This window comes from Vicugna pacos, chromosome 14 (genome assembly GCF_048564905.1).
Source record: "Vicugna pacos chromosome 14, VicPac4, whole genome shotgun sequence".
NCBI classification, from domain to species: domain Eukaryota; kingdom Metazoa; phylum Chordata; class Mammalia; order Artiodactyla; family Camelidae; genus Vicugna; species Vicugna pacos.
In genome coordinates, this window is record NC_133000.1 from 73,677,288 (window position 1) to 73,691,607 (window position 14,320).

Sequence of the window (14,320 nt, forward strand, 5' to 3'; positions counted from 1 at the left end):
TGTACGACAGGTGCTGGGTCACTGGCTGTGCACCTTCAGGCAAGTGTCTAGTCCTCTCTGAGCCTCAGCAAGTGAGGGTGAGACCTCCCTCCTCGGGTGACTGAAAGGCTCATGCAGCACGGGGCCTGGCTACAGCAGGACTCAGCACGTGCTGCCTCCTTTCGACTGTAAGAGCCACCTGAGGAACTGGGTGGAATTCCAGGTTCAGCCCTGGCAACCTGGGTCCACTGCACGGATGGGGCCTGGGAACTTGGACTTTGTACACTGCTCGGCTGCAGAGAACACGTGGCTACATCTGAGCTCATCCCTACAGGACTAGTGAGACTCAGAAGACTGAGATGCAGTAAAAAGGCTACCAGTGTCACGAGGGTGCGACAGGCAGATGGTGCAGGTCAAGAACGTGCAGGTGCAGGTGTTGGCTCTACGTGTGTTTATGGTGAGAGAGGTATAGTGGTAGAGTGGACGTGGGAAAGTTAAGCCCAGAGAACGATCTGGGTCAGATTATCAAAGGTCTTAAATGCACACTAGGGAGTATGGACTTCCTTCTCCAGGACACACCATGCAGTGTGGCCTCAAATTTGGCCATTTCTCTCTGTTTTTGTGTAAATCAGGCTCTAACTCCAGAAAAGGGTTTCTTTAGATGGGAAACTATCTATAAAACACACTGAACTTCTAAAATGGGATAAATATAATGTACAGAGGCATCTTCAAAAGTTGTCCATTCTCTGGACAAACATTCAGTGACTGCTGACCGGCTGCTGCCAGGTGTGGCAGAGAAATGATGGTCATTTCTGGGCCCTGACCCTCTTTGGAGCTTTCTCTTCGTGCCGTGGGAGCCAGTGGTCAGCTTTAAACTGGGAGGAGATGCTGACAGTCAGGCAGAGAACACACAGCTCTGGTACGGGAGAGGGGAGTGGCTGGAGGGGCGAGGGCCAAGCCGGAAGAGCTGGCTGCCACGGGGATAGGAAGAAGGGTGGCTCCCATCGCGGACCTGGTGGGTCAGCAGGAGGGGAGGTGGGGCAGGTGCGGGTTTAGCGGGTAGTGATGAATCTTCAGTGGCCACCATGAGACCAGCATGCCAGACACAACCCTGGGGCCTGCGGGGCCTGAGAGCTTAGGAAAAACCACTCACGGTGCGAGGTAGGGCTGGGGACAGACAGAGCTGCAGGGAGTGGCCACCTGTCTTGAGTGCTGCTGGCCTGGATGCAAACACGCCTGACCAGCCACGTGTGGGTGGCGAGGAGCTGGTGGGACGCCCCAGGAGTGGGGGACATGGTGACGCAGAGTCTGCAGGGTCAGATGCACGTAGACTCCACTGCTCTGCCCAGGAGGTAAGCACCCAAACGCCTCCAGCCAGGAGTGGCCAGGCCACCAACAGTTAGCTCGGGTCCCACGGCCACAGCTAGGCCCACATGGGGCTGCTCTGCTCTAATTCCGGTGCCTCGGGGGACAGACAGGGTTTTCCTGGGACAGAGCTGCACTTGCCAGACTGGTGGCTCTTGGCTCCTCCACATTCAAGGTGGGCTCACCCTCTCCAGGACGCTAGTGCCCCTGAGAGCACCCCAACATGTCCGAGAGCACACCAATACATCTGAGTGTACCCCAACAGGTCTGAGAGCACCCCAATACCACCCAACCCTCCATGGAGAGGTGCTGAGGGTCAGGAACCGGCAAGGCCTGGGGACAGGGGGAGGGTCACCTGGCACACTGGCCCCTTCAAGAAGCCCTTGGAAGTCGTTTGGGGGCGCCCACCTTTGCCTCGAAGGATAGCCTCAAAACTTCTGCTGGCATGTCCCAGTGTCCCCACTTATGGGCTGTCACCCTGCATAGGCTGGCAGGCGGGGTCCGGAACAGCCAGCAAGGGCAGGTGGAAAATGCAGGCATGACTAGCTCAGAACGGGGTGTCCAAAAGAGGCGCCCCAATCCTGCCAGGACAAGACTGTTCAGAGGAGGCGGGGAGAACAAGGAAAGCCCGTCGGCACCTACCTATGATGGAGTCCCTCCGGAACACGTCTCTGTCGAAAACGTAGAAGGACAGGTGGCGGAAGCTCCTCGGGATCTCGCAGTAGAAGTCTTCTCCATAGAAGGGGCTGGACAGAGACAGCAGGGCGGTTAGCCGCGGCCAGGCTGCGTCACCGCCTGGGGCCCACCCGGCACTGCACCCGGGTTCCCATGGGAGGCGGGAACTGCAGCTCCTCAGCTGGGTGAAAATGAACCAGTGCCAACAGGTGCGGACACCCTCCCCACGGCGGCCCCAGCGTTGCCCCTTCCCCTGAGACGAGTGAGCAGTGGGCTCAGCGCATGCAGCCCCCGGGAAGGCCCGCTGTCCATGTTAGAAGCACAGCTCCAAGACCCTGCGTCAGACAGCACCTCCTTTTCTAGAACTCATGGTGACAACCGCATACCTCTTGCCTCCCTAGCAGGGCCTGCATGCAGAGCTGGAGCGAGGAGCCCCGGGTCGCGGGATCGTGGGGTCACGGAGTCACGGACTCACGGGGTGAGAAGCGGGGGAGGACTGCGCATCAGTGGGGAGGGGAGAAGGGCCGTGGGCGGTCGGATGAGACCAGTCCAGAAGGGCCCACGGCTGGTGCTGTCCACATGGGACCCACGGCCGAGTCAGGGAGCAGGAGGAGGGGCTGACCGGGCCGAGATTGGTGAGAACCCAGAAACCAGCCCTTCCAGCGTGAAAGGCCCCAGGAAGGAGGTCATGCCTGAGAGAGCACCGAGGGCGGGCTTGCAGGCCGCGTGGTCCTGGTAGACAGAGACTGCCTCCCGCCACGCACAGGAGCCGACTCAGAGCACCGCACACCTGAGCGCGAGGCCAATCCGAGACACGTGGACGAAAACATAGGAATAATTCTTTGTGACCGGACTTAGGTAACAATTTCTCAGATACAGCAAAAGCACAACAGCTAAAAGAAAAAACCTGGTAAGCCAGACTTCATCAAGATTAAAAATACTAAACATTTTTGCGTTTTAAAAGACACGAGGAAGTTAAAAGGCTGCTCCTCAGCCCGCGAGTCCACCTGGATGGAGCAGGGGCACAGCCTGGGCCTGAGCCGAGCCTGTAACCAGAGGCCAGGAGACCCCTTGCTGGGGTTAACCTCCAGAGCCAGTCACAGGCCATGTCACCCGGGAATGGGGCTGCCCTCAGGCGGGGGGCACAGAGCCTGCGGGTGCAGGTTTGCCAGGAAGCTGTGACGGTCAGAGCCACCCATGACAGCAGAAGATAGGGACGCCACAGGGCTGGACCGCCGGGGCTGGAGAGGGGAGGTGCAGCAGTGGGAACAGGGCTAGCACAGAGGCCCCGGGCGGAAGGAACAGGCAGACCAGGCGGCGAGGGTGCGGAGGGCGGCCCTGGGGGCTGGGGACCTGGAGTCTGGGTTCCGGGTTCATTTTAATGAGAAGCACCAGATGGTTTGAAGGAGTTAGATTTAAACTCCTAAATGTGTAGTTCATCCAACCTCTGTTTACCAGGGGCTGTGGTCCTGCTGGGGCACAGCCCCTGCCCGCCCTGCGGCCGTGGTCAGCAGCCAAGTGAAACCTTGGTGTTTGAGATGCAGTGGGTGCCACAGAGCCGGGTCATGTCCTGATGGGTGAACATTGAGCACGTGAACAGGGAAGGACCACGGGGAGACAGGGAAGAGGTTCCAGGTAGCCGAAACTGTGTGTGCAAAGGCCCTGGGGCTGCAGGACTCAAGGGTGAGGAGGCTGGTGTGGCCAGGACGAGAGAGGGGGGCCGGAAGCTGGGAGCTAAGGCCAGACCAGGCAGGGGGGTGAGCAGGGGGTCTGGCTCACAAAATACGGAAGGTGGGGCTGACGGACAGACTGCTGCGAGTGCCTGCTCCCTCGGGTCATGGAGGGTCAGGGGAGAGGGCAGGAGTGGTGGGCCAGTAAGGCAGCTGTCAGCAGGGAGGATGTGACCGTGGACAGTGCCCAGGGGACAGGACAGGACGGTCCCGCACCCGGACGGCGCTCCCCGCAGACCACAGCGGCTGTCCAGGCCAGGAGGGAGGGCGTGGCCACGGACAGCGTGGCAGCCCCCAGACCAGCAGCGACTCGACGGCCTTGGGACCGCTCATCTGCAGACACCGTTGCCCAAGTGACTGTGCCCAATCCTTGCCCAAACTGAGCACACGTATCCCAGGAAGATGCCACTCTTCACAGAAAGCTGATTCATAAGTAGACTTGTATGTACATTTTTCCTGCATTTTCCTGTGTTCTCAACTCCTTTGTGGCCTGGATTCTGTTTGCTTTAAAAGGGACACGCCCGTGAAAAGGACCACCCCTTTCACCTTAACTGAAGAGAAAAAGCTGCTTTTTCTCTCCAAGAATAAAAATCTATTGAGGATTTAAAATCAAAATTAGACCCACTAAGAGGCTAGAATCAAAGACAGAGAGTAACGAATGTCAGGGAGGACGCAGAGGAGCCTGAACTGTCATCCCCTGCTTGAAGGAACAGAAGATGGGGTAAACCCGGAGCAACCTCTGTGGCCCAACAACCTGCCCCAGGCCGATGCCCCGGAGCAGTGAACACACAGCCGCACAGAAACTGGGGCCTGCAGGCCTGCAGAAGAAACGACGACAGGTGCTCGGGAGGGGCCCTGACCCACCGGAGCCCCAGCCCCATAAGCTCCAGCACCCGCGACAACCAGGACGCACCTGTCAGACACGATGCCCCGCGCGGGAAGCAGACTCCCACGGGCAAGCGGTGTGTGGCTCCTACGCGATGTGCCCTACCAGGCCTGCCCACGACGCAGAGCGGACTTGCGGTAGCCAGGGGCAGGGAGCAGCTAAAGGGAATGGGTTTCTTTTTAGGGAGATGAAAATGTTCTAAACGTGATTGTGGTGATGGCCACACAGCTCTGAATATACTAAACACCAACTGTACATCTCCAATGGGCAAATTACACGGTGCGTGAACTGTATCTCAAAAGCTATCTTTCAAAAACCAGAATTTTAAAAATACAGAGATGTCAGAAAGTGAAAAACAGAATTACATTCTTGGGTTAGTATATCCTGTCCTAGTTTTTTTCTCTAAAGATAAATGGATATAGACTAAAAGTAAAAACAAACAAAGACACATTTTTAAAATAAAAGTGGGATTACATCATTTACCCTGACCCACAGTCAGCTTCTACCATTAGCATCAGGCTACGGACAACTGCCCAAATAAGTAAATAAAACGTTAGTGGGCAGACAGCTCCTGAGGTCTGAGTGACCACGGCTGCCAGGCCACCCCTCTCACACGATGGGCAGCAAGTCCTCCGACTTCGCTCCAGAGGTGGCAGTAGCCCGGTGTCGGCCCCTCAGAACAGATCCAGTGGCTCCACAGAAGCAGGAGGGCTACTTGCCGTGCTGGACCCTAAGGAAGTGGGACCCCGCCAGCACGGAATCTGATCAACACTCACAAACTCGGCTAAACTGGTGACCATGACAACCTCCAGCTTTCATCGAAAAGTTTAAATTATTGGTAAGGGTGCGTATCTATCAAAAGTGTGGGACCATTTTTTGTTTCATTTTGTGTTGAAGTGCCTTTGGCCCGTTTTCTATTAAATGTCCATCTTTTCATATTTCTTTCATGTTCAGGACACTAATCCACTGATAACTTTCAAATCTGTGTTTTAAGTTAAAAGACACAATGCTCATGCCCAACATACAAGGAATGCATTTGTTCATGACACCTGTCAGTTACAGGCAGGCAGGCAGGCAGGCAGGTGGCCTGGCCACTTCCGAAAATGCCCCACTGGAACCTCCAGGGGGTTCCTGCACAAAGGCCACCTCGGCCCAGACAGCAGCACCTCTCAGGGTAGGGGCGGGAGCGCCAGCACCTCCCACCTCGAGCAGGCCCACTGGATGAGACGGTGCCCCCGGCGCCAGCACACACCGGGCCACAGTCGAGGCCACCACTCTCGCTGGACAGGAGAGCCTGCACATGTCCCTGCAGGGCTGCAGAGGAGGAAGCATATCACGGACCACGGGCCAGGGCGAGACGCCCCCACACGCCTGCGAGCGGGTCTTTCCCTGCTGGGGGATACCAGGGGCCATGCAGCCCGAGTCCCGCCCGTCGGCACCTCCACCCAGTGTCTCTCGCACAGGTCAGCATGGCAGGTGTGGCCTTTATGCCCCCGCACAGTTGCAGGCTTTTCCAAATAAAGGAAAAGTGGGCCCAGAGGGCTTAGCCCCTTAAGTGCCGCTGTCTGACAGGGGAAGTTAATCCACGCAGCGAGGTGGCCAGCGTGCTAGGCGGGGTGACTGCTGGGACAAGTGCAGAACGCGGGAGCAAGCTTGGAAGGAAATGAGGAGAAGCTCTGACACGGGGGGGGGGGTGGGGGGGGGCGCCCCCTTTCCTCCTCCCTGAGCCCAGTTGTGCAGCAGCAGACGGCGGTGGGGGGGGGGGCCCAGAGTCACTTCCCAGCATCAGCGTGAGGCCGGCCCCGCCCACCCTACCCAGTGGCCAGACAGCAGCTTTGCTCCTGAGGAAAGCGCCTGGTTTTCCCGTTTCATGCTGTGTCGCCAACACCAGCGCCCGTTTCCGGTGTGGGGAGCTGGCTTTCCTCTGGGCAGGGGGGCCGCATGCACCCCACATCCGGTCCCTGGTGAGAGGCCACTTGTGCCTTGATGTGCCACAGAGCAGGGGACCTGCGATGCCCCCACGGCCCCATGGCCCACCCCCTGGCCCAGCGAGACCTGGGAGCCAGGCAGGCAGGGCCAGTTTTCCACAAAGGGCACCAGCCTGGCTCTCAGCCGCTCAGTGTTCGGCGAATAAACGTGCAGGTGGCTAAACCATTAACTAAAACCTGGATTAAAATTCATTAAACCAAATACTAAGTGCAAATAGGGTTAGAGTTGGAGAGGGTGAGGAGGGTGCAGCCTGTGCCCCACACGGGCTGTTGGGGCCCGAGGGGTCCCAGCACCCGCGTGCAGCCCTGGGAAGGCACCTCAGATACAAGACTCCTACAGCTCCTAGAGGCAGGAGAAGACCCTTCCCCGTTCCTTCTAAGTCCACCTCCCACTTCCTTTAAACAGTGACTTTAAACTCCTGTAAAGTCCCTGCGCAGCCTGGCCCCTCGGCCTCTGAGCGCTCATCGTGAAAGCTTTCCTCTGAGGCTCCAGTAAGACCCTGCGTCTTACTCCAACCTCAGGGGTCACTGCAAGCAGCAGCCCCGCGGGGAGGGGCAGCTCCCAGGAGAGGTCGCTGCTCTGTCACCACGAAGGACAGGGTGAAGAAGTGAGGGCCTGTCCCACAGTGCCGTGAAGATCTGAAACAGGGACCAGAGGCTGTAGCTCCCTTCAACCGGAAGAACACGCTGCGGTCAGATCACAGTTTCTGTCCAAACACTGGAGAGAAGTGTCCTGCCTGGACCCCACCTGGGCCAATCCACTGTGGCCTCATGGGACACAGGGGAAATGTGGAGACATGAGGGTGCTGGCCAGCAGGCAGCCTGGGGCAGGTGGACGGGGGTGCTGATGGCCTACCAGAAGCACCGGGACCCCAGCTGCACGTCCGTGCCTCAGAGCCCGAGCCACGGTGGGCGACCCACCACCCGTTTTCCTGGCCAGTGCAAGGCAGACGGCCACGTGGCCCCAGAACATTACTCTGCTCTGAGACTCCGTATCTCCCTCCCTCCGCAGAAACCCTGCTCACATGGGTCCACCAGACCCTGCTCGGCTCACCACCGACACGGGGCTCCCACATGCAGACCCTCCTCTCACCCCCACGACCCCGAGAAATCACATATCCTTACCAACAAATTACAAACCACCACACTGATCTGTTAGGGCCCAGCCATGCTCCTTAAAGTACTTGAAACAAGGACTCCTAGGGAAAGCCAGCAGGACTCCAAAATCTTCAGAAAAGCCCTGGCGGGGAGGAAATTGGGGAGGGCCCCGGGGCCGTGAGCTTGTGAGGAGCCAAGAGGAAAGCCATTAACCACAGCGTCCTGACAGCCAGGCACTGCCTGGCCCACTGATCCGCAAGGACTGACCAGGGAGGGTGGACAGGGCAGACTCGGTTCCTCCCCACTTGGGACATCCTGCACGCAGACCCACAGCCTTCCCTGCAGGGTGGTCTCTTCCCGCAGGGGTCCAGCCACACCTGGGCCTGGGCACCGCGGTCAGCTGGGCATCTGGGAAGCTCTGAGAAAAGCTCTGCACCCTGTGACTTAGGGCCTGAGGGAGGATGGGAGCCAGATGTTGGCGGTGGGGGGATGCTCTGAGCTGCAGGCCCGCCCCTCAGGGAGCTCCCCGGAACCGTGGGGCAGGACCCACCTCCTCCAGATGATGTGGAATGTCTGGGCCTGAGGCCTATGTTTATGTCAGAAAGATTTTAAGCTTTAACTTGAGAAATTAGAGAGAAGAGAAATGTCAGGGAAGATGACACTATTTGTAGAGTCTCAGTTTCAAAGTTGGTGTTTTCAAGTCAGCAACTTGGTTTTCATTAAAAACATCTGATAAAGTGAAGTCTTTCCTCCCAAACCACAGGCTTCCTCCCGTCCCTGTCAGATGCTTCTCCCTCCTGGAGCCCGCGGACCGTCCTCGGTTTGGTCACCTCCCCGGACAGCAGCCCTGCTCCTGAGCAGTATGCCTCGCTTCAGGAAGGCTCTCGCTGCGAACACGGGATGGGAGACCCTGGAACCACTTCCAAGCGGACAAGCAAGGCGGGGAAACGGTTCTCTTACTAACCTCCACCTTCACGTGAAAAAAGGAAAAATACAAACAAAAGAACAAAGCACCCCCGCCATCCCACTACCCAGAAAAAGCAGCCACACTGACGTTTCTGTCCACGCACTCCAGGCCGCTTTTGGCGTCATCCCAAGTCCATGAACAAAAAGGAATCTTACTGCGAACACAACCTTGGAACTTGCCTTCACTGCTCAGCAGACATGCAAGCACGGTTCCCACCACAGCAGAGGGGCCGTGAGGGCTCTGCCTGCGGGAAGGAGGAGCCCCCCAGGCCCTGAGAGGAAGCAGGAGGGAGGGGCTCCCGGGCTGGATGGGGTGGGTGCAGGCTGGGCTGGGGGCGGGGGCTCAGCCTCAGTCAGAGCTGGGAGCGGTCCGGGGGAGGTCTGCGACCTCAGGCAGCTCCGCACGGAGCCAGGAGCCGTCTTCCTATGTGTCGTGGGGACTTTGTGGGGAAAGATAGCCGATATCACCCCCAAAATAACCGCTTAAATGGACAAAAGGAAATGAAAAACTGCTATTTCATGGAATGTTCCAGTAAACAGTTGGGCCATCCTGGCACTTAAAAGCTCTTATTTTTAACTACTTATTTTTTTGCCTGTAATATCAACATGTTCCTTTTACTGGATAAAATGGTGACTCCTCCAGGTGCAGCCTTTACCCCCCAACCCTCCCCATTCTAGAGGCAGGAAGTGGCCCTCCGGGGACCCCAGGGTGCTCTCAACAGATGCGCTGAGGCAGGCAGCTGCGTCCTAGCCCTGGCCCTGACAACCCAATTTCACACATCCTTTTAGTTTAAATAAACGTAAAATAATGGCTTGCCTTCTAAATGATTAAAAACTACAGCTCTAGAGAGTTAAATGTGAACTAAGGCACTTGCAGCATCAGGAAGATTTTGTTCCCCCAAATCACTCTCCAGGGAAAGGGACGGCCTGGGACAAAGGCCGTGTTCTCCCCGACGCATCGGACCCAGAGAGATTCCAGCAGGAAATCTGCAGCAGAGCCCCCTCTCCACCTCCACACTCCACGTCAGAGACACAGGGAGAGGAAGACGGAAGCCAGCAGTGCCCGCTCACTGGTGAGCAGCGCCCCATCCCCGGGTCCCCTCCCCTTTCTCACGCGACACCGGCACTTCATGCGGATAGAGGACAAGCCTCTCTGGGCAGTGCTGACCGGTGTCAGGCCTGCCGGCTCTTCTGAGTCCAGGTTGGCAATGGTGCCAAATAAACGACCAGACCTGACAGGTCATGCTGAGCTGGAGGGCAACTCGGGAAGTCGGGGCCACAAAACAGCCAGGGGAGCAGCCACCCCCTTGGGACAACCATGAACCCGGACGATGGCCGCGCTGGTGGCAGGTCCAGGAGGTGATGTCCTCCCGTCTCCCAGGTGGGTCCCCTCCTTCCACCCTCGCAGCTGCCAGCGGAGCTGCCAGTCTGTGCCTCCGTCTTCTCCCTCTGGACACGGCCCTTCGGGAAGGTGAGCTGCATCGAACCACCACCTCTCATCCTCACAAGAGGCCTCTCGCCTTTGAGCTCCCTCGAGGTGTGATGACGCATCCCTCTGCCTGCCGAGTCTCCACCTTCTCTCACACTTTCTGTTCTTTGAGTCTCTGGGGTATATTTCAAATCCATTTCCTGGTTTACCAATTTTCCCTTCAGCTAAGTCTAGCCAGCTATTTAACTCATCCACTGAGTTTTTCATTTACATTCTTTTGAACTTCACTTCTGGAATTCTATTCAGTTCTTTCTCATCATGGTTCAGGCATTCTCCATTGTTTCTCCTCCTGCTTTCTCCTGTTTTCAGTCTTGTCTCTCATTGCTTTAAGTTCCCCACTCCCTGTTCCTGGCGCCTGCAGGTCCGATTCTGCGGTCTGTAGTTTCTCTTGGCAAATGCAAGTGACACTATCTCCTGTGTCCTTGGTGCATTTTCTCCTCTGAGCTCAAGTTCCCCGGAACACTATCCCGGAAAATCCCAAGACCTGGATTGAAGGAGAGGACTGGATTTGCTTTCAACGGACCTACTGACCCTCCGTGGGCGTTACAAACCATGCATCTAGGACTGCACTAACGTATGTGGTGGGGTGGGGCTTTTGGACCACAGACATGGTGTGGATTCAGGCACATACTCACAAGAGTCAGTTTTTGGTTTCAAGTATTTGGCTCCAAGTGGAGGCACAAGAGTCCGTGCTAACTTCTCCCACGAAGCAGGCTTACCTGCTTTTGCCCTTACACACCGCAGAGTCGAGCTCTGGGGTAGCCAGCCTGCCCTCTGCAGTGTGAGTAGGGTTTTGCCTCAATTATAAACAGCCATGAACATCCACGTTTTTTAAGCTCTTGTAACTGTTTTGTGTAGGTTTGTCTCTTTCTCTGCTGTCAGTTTTAACTTTCTGCTTAACAGTACCCTCTCCTTATCTGGCATATGAGATAAGCACTCAATAAATATTAATTGAGCTAATAAATTAACTTTTTAAAAAAACTAAGCTTATTGAAGCTGTCTGTAAGGAAAGCACGAAGGGCTCAGATGCTCTGCCGAGCTGGGAGAGTCACCTCATGCACTCACTGGAGTCAGCTGGCTTCTTACGACAGTGTTTGGGGGCTGCCCCTGCTTCTGGCTGATTTCCCAGAAGAGACAGCATTACGGCGTCATTATTGTTTCACTCTCAGTCTCTCTTTCCTGGGCCACCAAAACCAGAAACTATGATTTCTGTTTCTAAACTTGTATGAAACATTTTGAGGAATGGTCCCCATTTCTCAGTGTCACCAAAACAGAGGCTCCCAAACAGACTCCCTGCCCAGAGATCCTCGCCCAGCAGGTCCTCCAAGAGACCGGCCTCACAGATGCCAGCAGCAGTCCTGGGTTCAAGGGTTTCTGGCCCTTAAATACAGGAAGGACTTTCCTCCACTGAGCAAATGGAAAGGGCCCTTGAAGTTACAGCAACACCTTCACCATCAGCCCCAAAGCCACACTCAGCTCCTGACAAACTTCTCAGTCTTTTGGTTTTTCTTTGACAAGTTACTTCGGGGAGGCTGGAATGTGCATGGAAATAACACAGACAACTTAGTGGTGGGCCCCAGGCAGCCCTGCCAGCATCGCAGCAAGGTGCAGAGGGAGCAGGGCAGTGAGCGTCTCCAAGTGTCAGGGGCAGGAGATCCCTGACAGGCTCTAAAAGTTAAGTTGACTCAGTTGTCAGAATGTGCTATTTGCTCCCACTTAGAATTCATCTGCTAAAAATGTTCTCAGACTCAAAATAGCTCTCTGGAGGGACCCACACAACCCACAGCTCCAAGCCACAGGGCGGGGCCGCCATCTGCACCTGCCACACGGTCAGACACACACTGGCTGAGACCCCACCCGCTTCCTGCACTTCACCCCGACTCGAACCACCCTCCCACTCGCCTGCCAACGTTGCAGAGAGGCCTGCCCCTCACCCCGGGCAGAGCGCTATGACTGTCGGGTGCCCTCACTTCCTACCCCAGGGTGCGGTTCAGGTCGAGCTTGAGGGAAATGCAAATTACGGCCCCACCCGAGACTCCGGGGCCGGCGTCTGCACGGCAGTGCGCTGTTTGAGTGAGTCTCCCACAGGCTGAAGCTGAGAAGCACTGACATGTTTCTTATGCAGCAAACTTCTCAATCTTAAGACCTACTAAATGTGGCTCTTCCTCACTGACCCCCTTCCCCAAATCCCATCAACAGATGCTTCCTTCATACTCTTACCTCTGGGAATAGCTGCCTCCAGGATGGAAAGAAGCTTCCCAGACACTCACCCTCCCGAAACCCTTGGCTGTGCTCTCTGGTCGCACCCTCTCCAGCTCCTCTCAGGCTGGAAAGCCCTTGCCCACACCTCAGCAGGCAAATACGCGCACGTGAGCTCAGTTACCGTTTCGGACAGAGAGCGTCTCCTGCCGCACCAGTAAACAGAGGATGCTGCCGCCACCAAGCCCGAGCGCTGGGCTGGAACTGCCCGACGCGCCCCCTCCCTCAAACCGAGCGACCAGCCTGTCGGGGACACTGTCCACTCAGAGAGCTTCGTATCAAGTAGAGCAACAGCAGACATTACCAGAGCGATTTCTCCACGATTTTGGTCCTGAAAACCTCCTCTTGGTCCAGGTTCACAGTGCAGTAACAGTCTCGCATCTTGTTTGGCCCCGGGTAAGTGGGAAGGTTTTTGGCTTCACCTGAAAAGCAAATGTGAATACATCATCAATCTAGCATAGATTTATTTAGTCTCCTTGCTAATCACCGACACATCTTCAAATAATGGATTTATTTCATAACGATGCCCCTGTTTTATTTCTGAACACTCATCAGCTCTTTATAAGGCCTTGGTTTTCTTGCCACCACAAGTCAGTGTCGACGAGAAATGCTTCGTACAGTTAAAATGCACCTTAACCCCTAAAACAAACTGTTAAAGGCAGGGATCCACTGGCCTAGGAACTGAGGATTACCTGCTTTGTTTTACCCACACTAGTCCCTCTGAGATTTGTAATATTTAAATTACGGCAAGATACACATAAGTTAAAATGTATCGTTTAACCACCTTCAAGTGCACCAACCTGCCGCACTCAGGGAAGCACCCCTGCTGCTCCACAGCCAGTCCCCAGCCGTTCCCCTTGCAGAACTGGAATCCCGCACCCACCACACGGCAACCCCTGCTCCCTCCCCCCAGCCCCTCACTTCTAGTTTGTCTCTAGAATCTGGTGACTCTCGAAACCTCACATACAGGGATCACACGTGTTTGTCCTGCGACAATGTCTTCAAGGCTCATTTGTGTTCCAGCCCGAGTCAGGAGTCCCTTCCTTTCAAGGCTAACATTTTGCGTATCTATTCATCCCCAGGTCCCTTTTTATTCTGCATTGAATTTGACACTATTAGGTCAAGATTATGCAGAAATTAAGGAGGACTCTTTTTCATTGATGAGTAAACTACAAACTCCAGCTGCTTTAAACACAGAAGGACTAGCCAGTGAGGACAAGCCAGTAAGAGGAGCCCTGCGGGCCGCACCTTCCCTCCACCCCGAAGCCCGAGGGCCTGGCCGCAGGGAGACCTTTATCACAGCCACACGGAGCCAGAACCAGCGGAGCCTACAGGTCCCAGCTGCCGCTAAGCTTGTGGATTAAGCAGGGGAGGGGCACAATGGGGAGGGGCTTTCACCCTGGACGAGAAGCCCCCTGGAAGCACTGCCTCAAAGGAGCTCGCCCCGGCCCCCGCCCCCGCACTAGGACGGGACGGCGTCGGGGTCGAGCACCCAGCACCGCCAGAGCCACCCAAGCGAACTGACCGTACCTGTTAGCGCCACTCAAGGCCAGAAGACCTGCTCTGGTTGACAGAGAAGGAAAAACAGCAACAGGAACCAAAGCAGAACCGAGCTCAGCACCAGAGCTGGGTGCCCAGCACAGCCACCCCACTGGCCCCAGCGAGCACATGCTGCTCGCTTGCAGCCATGCCATGAGCTCCGCACAGAGGGCTTGAAGCCTTTCCTTCTAACTTTCCATTAACGTTATCACTTGAGATGCAGAGTAGGACAGTGAGTTAACAGAAGTCGCTCGATAACAGGGCCGGGGGGGCAGTGTTTTCAGATGCACCAAAGTGTTCTAGGATTGTAACAGCGCCAGCTGTGACCTGCACCTGCGGCCGTCTC

General features: G+C 56.1%; 1 protein-coding gene across 6 annotated transcripts in view; it reads right to left on the reverse strand.

Moving 5' to 3' along the window:
* RASA3 (RAS p21 protein activator 3) overlaps positions 1 to 14,320 on the reverse strand; it is a 77,766-nt gene that overhangs the window by 38,008 nt on the left and 25,438 nt on the right. For all 6 annotated transcript variants that reach the window (XM_072976608.1, XM_072976605.1, XM_072976609.1 and 3 more), the window contains 2 exons: positions 12,740 to 12,857; positions 1,987 to 2,090 (listed from right to left, as the gene is read on the reverse strand). In XM_072976608.1, coding sequence (XP_072832709.1) covers positions 1,987 to 2,090; positions 12,740 to 12,857 — 222 coding nt within the window. The remainder of the gene's footprint in view (positions 1 to 1,986; positions 2,091 to 12,739; positions 12,858 to 14,320) is intronic.